The 6,708-nt window shown below is 48.6% G+C and overlaps 1 protein-coding gene across 2 annotated transcripts; it reads left to right on the top strand.

The window, feature by feature from the left end:
* The first annotated feature begins 848 nt into the window (after window positions 1–848).
* LOC132996789 (zinc finger protein 513-like) lies at window positions 849–6,094 on the top strand. Of its 2 annotated transcripts, XM_061067149.1 has the most exons (6): window positions 849–943; window positions 1,255–1,500; window positions 3,749–3,871; window positions 4,016–4,648; window positions 5,179–5,372; window positions 5,460–6,094. In XM_061067149.1, the coding sequence occupies exons 2-6, from the start codon at window positions 1,461–1,463 to the stop codon at window positions 6,069–6,071; spliced, it is 1,602 nt and encodes a 533-aa protein (XP_060923132.1). In that variant the 5' UTR covers window positions 849–943; window positions 1,255–1,460; the 3' UTR covers window positions 6,072–6,094. The 2 variants fall into 2 exon arrangements, with proteins under 2 accessions (XP_060923132.1, XP_060923133.1); XM_061067150.1 differs by lacking the exon at window positions 849–943 and having other exon boundaries at window positions 965–1,500.
* Window positions 6,095–6,708: the final 614 nt, after the last annotated feature.

The raw sequence follows: 6,708 nt of genomic DNA, 5'->3' as shown, positions 1-6,708 counted from the left end.
CTCCCCGGATGTGAACGGAGAGGCGGACGACAAGAAGAGCGGTAGCCGCCAATCATCGAAGTACAAAACCGTATCGTACCGGAGGATCCGCCGAGGAAACACCAAGCAGAGGATCGACGAGTTCGAGTCCATGAACTTCTGATCGTCACTAACGTTTAAATCCAAGTTTCTTTTTATAATCCTGTACGTTTGAAAGATGATTGAACGAATAGAGAACGAGAACCCAGGATAGACCCTTGTGGTACTCTTTTAATTATATGTCATTAGTACTCTTCAATAAATACAATGATACATTAATTATAGAAGAAACTGACACGTGTGTAGTTGATGTACTGTTTTCTTTGTAGTGTAAACTTCCCAGTTACTATTGAGTTATATTTAATGATATTAAACCAGATTACAAAGAATCATACAGATCTGTTTTTCAAACCCTATTTGAGTTAATTCACAATCTATTAATAAAATAATACAATCTCCATTGTGCTTATCTTAATATTTCAATACACAATATTGTATACATGTATATATTAAACTTATTTTAGTTTATTATCTTGTACAAGAACAGCTTTTGAATTAATATAAATTAATAATATCTTAAAATGTTTATTATATATTGTTTGTAGTTTATTATAAATAATGTTGTGTACGTTCCTCAAGTTGCTCTTTGCCTCTGAATATTACACAGATTATAGCCACATATAAATGTTAATCATAACATTGATAGATTAGTTTTTATTTGTGCATCTGCGGATTTAAAGTTAAATTTACAGCAGACAATTTGTCCCTTTTGATATAAGAACACTACAAGTCCCAGGGTGCAGTGCGGCCGGCCGTGACGTCACCAGGAGCCCGGACCCGGCGTGTAGCGGAAACAAAAGATTGTTTTTAAAGCTCGAGGACGTTTCCTCGCGTCACGACAGGTTTCTACCGGTTTCATCTTCAGGTGTGTTGCCCTGACAACCGACGTCTACCGACCGGAAACACGTCACCGCTTTAAAATTAAAACTACAGCTCCGTTTCCTGTGTTTAAGTTAGCCGGCTAGCTAGCATGCTAACAAGATGGCGCCGGCTATTTGCTGCGAAACAATAACAAAGACCGACGCGTAGCGTGGCTTTAAAGTGCTTTACGTGGGCGTGACGTGGTTTAAACTCAGTACGCAGCCGGAAGTGTTTGTGTTGTGTAGTTTGTTGTGTGTTAAAGCAGGTTTATTGTGTGTTAATGGCCGCTGGGGGTCCGTGTGCACTGTGCTCCAGGGAGTAGTCGGTAGCGATGACACCCCCGCGGTCCGCCGGAGGAAGAGGAAGGAGGTGATGAAGAGGAAGAGGAAGGAGGTGATGAAGAGGAAGCCTCTCAGTTAGCTGCTGCCGGGCTGCGTGACGGACCGAGGCACCGCACCGGGCCCGCACAGAGAGGCCTGAGGCCCGCAGGACCTGCACCACCGGGCCCGCACCGCCGCAGGATGCCGCGGAGGAAGCAGCTCAACCCGCAGCCGGTGAAACGTGAGTGTGTGTGTGTCTGTGTGTGTGTGTGTGAGTGTGAGTGTGTGTCCTCCAGCTGTGTGTGGCTGGATCACGTGTCTGTGAGCTCCACCATGGAGCCTTCAGTTTGAGGAAGTGTCTCTTTCTCTCTTTCTCTGTCTTTCTATCTCTTCTCTGTCTCTTAATGTCTCTCTCTGTTTCTTTCTGTCTCTCTCTCTTTCTGTAGCTCTCTCTGTCTCTCTGTTTCTTTCTATCTCTTCTCTGTCTCTCTCTTTCTTTCTATCTCTTCTCTGTCTCTCTCTCTATCTCTTTCTATCTCTTCTCTGTCTCTTTCTGTGTCTCCCTGTCTCTCGATCTCCCTCTGTTTCTTTCTGTCTCTCTCTCTCTCTCTGTCTATTTCTGCTGTCTCCCTCAGTTTATTTCTGTCGCTTTCTCTCTGTCTCTCTCTCTGTCTCTCTCTTTCTGTCTCTTGTCTCTCTCTCTCGGTCTCTCTCTTGTCTCTCTCTCTCTCTTTCTGTCCCTGTCTCTGTCTCTTTCTGTCTCTCTGTATCTCTGTTTCTCTCTCTCTCTTTCTGTCTCTCTCTCTTCTCTCTCTCTATCTCTCTCTCTATCTCTTCTCTGTCTCTCTCTCTCTATCTCTTCTCTGTCTCTTTCTATCTCTTCTCTCTCTCTCTCACTCCCTCTCTCTCCCTCTCCCTCTCCCTCTCCCTCTCTCTCTCTCTCCCTCTCTCTCTCTCTCCCTCTCCCTCCACTCTTCCACCAGCGGCTCTTGGAACAGCCGGAGGGAAGTGGTGTTACCGGTTGAACGTGTCCCCGGGACCGGCCTCTTCCTCATTGTCTCTGAGAGAGGAAGACTGCTGTGTGTGTTATCTCATCCTGAGTCTCCACTTCCTCTCTTCCTCTTCACAGGCCTGTACCTGACCCCCCCACCCCTCCTCCCTCCTTTCCTTCCCCTCTTTCTTCCTTCACTTCCTGTCTCATCGGCTGTGTTTTCAATTTCGGTCACAAGTTCAGATCCAGTTTGAGTCGCTCTGTTGACACCGGGAGACGTGATGACATGTGACCTCAGACTCAGACCCGGGTGGGGTTAATACATCAGACTCAGACCCGGGTGGGGTTAATACATCAGACTCAGACCCGGGTGGGGTTAATGATTTACAGAAGCTTGATGAGCTTCCACCATCACTAACACCACATCTCACCACGTTAGAGACTTCCTGTATCCGCCCACTCATCCAGATCCAGATCCAGAACTCCACCGGTTCTTCTTCGGGTCATTCTCAACCTCAGTAGTTACTGAACCGAGACCCGTCCAGGAAGCAGCTGATGTAAACAAAGCTTTGGAACAGACGTGTGTCTCTGTGCTTCAGATTAATGACAGAACACTCTGGTGACCTTCGCTCGGGGATGTGCCTGAACGCACCTTCGGACTTGATGATTGACCAGTTGTGTGTTTGTGTTGTGTGTTGTTCACAGACACTTTCTTCCTTTGTGTTATTGTCGTGTGGTTGTTGAGGTTTGTTTGATAAAGTCAAAGTGGATCTGAGCTGATGTGAAAAAGCTCGAGCAGCTTTTTAAGCTCAGTGAATATCTGTCGTGTTTCTCATCCTCTCTTTCACTTCTCCTCCCTTTCCTGACTCTGTCTGTTCCTCTTCCTCCTCCTCCTCTTCCTCCTCCTCTTCCTCCTCCTCCTCCTCTGCTCTTATCTCATCCTAACTGATTTCCTCTGCTTCCTCTCCACCTCCTCCTCCTCTTCTTCTTCACTCCCTCTCAGCACGAATCCTTAAACCCTGAAACCATGTTTTCTATCTTAATACTCCCACAATTCCAGTTTTCTGTCAGAATAGAAAGAAGCAGCAACAATTATATTTAATAAAACATTTTAAATGCAGTTTTTCTTGATGTTTTAACATTTTATGAACATTTCTAGTTGATCAGTAATGAAAATAATTGTGTGGATTAGCTAATTTACTGTAATTTGTTTTACTTGTTATATGAAAACAGATAAGAACAAATCTGTATTTTCTTTTTCATGGAAATGCAACTTATTGTTTTTTTTTTATTCGAATATAAATAAACAAGTGTAATTGTACGACTTGTATCAGTGAAGCAGACTCACAATAACACACAAGGGTTTTATTAGTGTTTTTGGTCTGTGTGAAAAACAGGATCCTCCCTCTGGGTTCGTTGCAGTTTAGGTAATGTGTTTGAAAGTGTTTAACATGAGTGTGACCATGAATTGTGTGTTTGTGTGTCTGTGTGCGTTCAGTGGAGTCGGAGGATGGGGCGGTGGTGTGTGAGCCGAGCTGCCTGGTGCTGGAGAGCGACTTCCTGCTGAGCGGAGATCTGGAGTTTGGAGACTCTGAGATCATGGGGCTGGAAAGAGACACTGGTGAGACACACACACACACACACAGACACACACAGACACACACAAACACACACACTATTACAAACAATGTGTTGATGGACAGCTCTGCACCAGACTTGATGGAAAGTCGTGGTCATGTGACCTCTGGCGTGTTTCCCTCCTCAGGTTTGACGGTGTTCTCTCTGAGCGTGGAGGACGACGCCTCCGCCCCGGCCGACTCGTTCCCGGCGTTCCTCTCCTGCAGAGGGTGTGGTCAGCTGCTGGGAGACACGCCCCTGGGGGCCGGCTTGGATCTCGGCGTGGGTCTGGACCTGGGGGTGGAGCTCTACTGCCTGAGCTGCGAGGAAGGCGTCCACCACGCAGCGTCCATCGACTCCTCCCCCGTGTCCAACCTGCTGGACGCCTCCATCGGCGGGCGCTCTGACAGGAAGAGGAGGAGCATCGCTAAGACGGACGCCATGGGCGACGTCCCGGCGAAGCTGTACTCGTGCTCGCTCTGCAGCTTCACCACGCGTTACTCCAACCACCTGAAGCGCCACATGAAAACGCACGACGGCCAGAAGCCGCACCACTGCCCCGTGTGTCCGTACGCCTCGGCCCAGCTGGTCAACCTGCAGCGCCACGCCCGCACGCACACCGGCGAGAAGCCGTACCGCTGCCTCACCTGCAGCTACGCCTGCAGTTCCCTGGGCAACCTGCGGAGGCACCAGCGCATGCACACGCAGGAGAGGCCTCAGAGGAGAGAGAAGGAGAAACGCCGAGGGAGGAGGAAAAAGACCAACGCTCAAAGTGAAGAAGGTGAAATGTTCAACTTTACTGATGAGGTTTAGGAAAAGATGACGACAGGATCCAGTAAAATAAATGTTTTAATATTATACATTTTTAATCCGTCTGAAGAGAAACGTCATGAACATATTTTAACGGTTAAATTAGAAAAGAGGAAACAACACGTTGAAAACGAAAGACTTCAAGAAATGAGGAAGAGAAATTTCCTGGTCGACTGATTATCGACCTGAAACTGAACTGAAGTGAAGTGAAGAAGATTCAGACTCAAGTTCAACTCCGAGTGAAACACAAATCTCCTCTGAAGAACCAGAGGAGTTTATTAGTGTTTGATATTTGAAATAATGTGAAATTTAGATGAAATATAAGTTTCTTGTTAATGTTTAACTGATCAAACCCGACTGAATATTCACTGATCTCCTGAATGAACCTTCTTCTTCTTCTTCTTCTTCTTCTTCTTCTTCTTCTTCTTCTTCTTCTTCTTCTTCTTCTTCTTCTTCTTCTTCTTCTTCTTCTTCTTCTTCTTCTTCTTCTTCTCCTCTCAGTCGTGTCGGACCTGACGCTGCGAGTGACCCAGGACTCGGGTTACCTCCACACGCTGGGCGCCCTGGGCTCGCCCTCGGCCCCCCTCCCCGTGCTCCTCTTCCCGCTCTGCTGCCGGGCGTGCGGCCTCACGCTGGAGGAGGCGGACCTGGACGGGGACAAGACGGACGGCGAGGGGGACGGCGAGGGAGGACAGGTACTGATCTGTTCACTAAGATCCAACGTGTGCTTCAGGAGATTCTCCTTCCTCCTCTGACGTCTTTCCTCTGCTCGTGTTCTTCAGGTGTGTCGTCGCTGCTCGCTGGACTCGCTCTCTAAAGATGGCTCCGCCCCCTGCGGCCCGGACGAGTCCCGAGGATCCCGCCGCGGCCCGCGAGGCACCAAGCTGTACCGCTGCCCGCACTGCCCCTTCCTGTCCCACTACCCCAACCACCTGGCCCGCCACGCCCACACCCACTCGGAGGAGAAGCCCCACCCCTGCCCGCACTGCTCCTACACCTCCTCGCACCTGGACAACCTCAAACGCCACATGCGCGTGCACACGGGCGAGAAGCCGTACCAGTGCCCGTCCTGCAGCTACGCCTGCGGGAACCTGGCCAACCTGCGGCGGCACGAGCGCATCCACTCGGGCGCCAAGCCCTTCCACTGCGGCGTGTGCGGCTACTCGTGCAACCAGAGCATGAACCTGAAGCGCCACATGCTGCGGCACACGGGCGAGAAGCCGTACGCCTGCGCCGAGTGCGACTACACAACGGGTCACTGGGACAACTACAAACGCCACCAGAGGAAACACGGACACAACACGGACAGCTGGGACAAGCACGCGCCCGGCAACGGCCTCAGCTGGAGCGGAGACGGACAGGAGAGCGAGAGTCAGGGACAGGAGCACAGCTAGAGACAAGTGTGTGTGTGTGTGTCTGTGTGTGTGTCTGTCTGTGTGTGTGTGTGTGTGTGTGTGTGTGTGTTGTGTAAACACTGGTGAACCTCCAGCTCAGGTTGGAGTTAATCTCAGGTGCCTTTGACAGACTGATGCTGCACTGACTTTATACAGAGGGGCATTACCGTGCGTGTGTGAGTGTGTGTGTGTGTGTGTGTGTGTGTGTGTGCACGTGTGCAACCCACACACACACACACACACACTCACACACACTCACACACACGATGCAGTGAACAAAACTCCAGGTTTGAAACTTTTCTTCTTTTCACAGAATCAACAAGAATCTGAACTGAAATCTTTATTTTTTGCTTCTGCAGATGAAATATATTTTAATAATGTGGATTCTTCACGTCGGTGGATCTTCTTCATCCGAGGATCTGAAGTGGATTTGATTATTTTTCAGTTTTCTGGTCGTGTTTTTAATCCGACTTTGATGTCAGAGTTTCCTCAGATTCAGTCGCTTCTCGTTCAGCCTCAGAAATCTGCCTCATTAAAAACATCTCAATGTGGAAACTGTGAATTTATCAGACTTAGAAATAATCAACATTAAAAACATATTTGACAAACACCCTGTTTTCTTCTTTTGTTGTTATTA

Source organism: Limanda limanda, chromosome 23, assembly GCF_963576545.1.
Source record: "Limanda limanda chromosome 23, fLimLim1.1, whole genome shotgun sequence".
Lineage (NCBI taxonomy): Eukaryota > Metazoa > Chordata > Actinopteri > Pleuronectiformes > Pleuronectidae > Limanda > Limanda limanda.
Note: the sequence above shows the minus strand (reverse complement) of the source record. Positions and strands in the feature narration are given on the sequence as shown.

Bases quoted from the DNA above. Each gene is read 5' to 3' on its own strand.
- LOC132996789 (XM_061067149.1), top strand. From the start codon at position 1,461: ATGCCGCGGAGGAAGCAGCTCAACCCGCAGCCGGTGAAAC. The intron at 1,501-3,748 runs GTGAGTGTGTGT...GTGTGCGTTCAG, and splicing joins CAACCCGCAGCCGGTGAAAC to TGGAGTCGGAGGATGGGGCG. The intron at 5,373-5,459 runs GTACTGATCTGT...CGTGTTCTTCAG, and splicing joins GGGACGGCGAGGGAGGACAG to GTGTGTCGTCGCTGCTCGCT.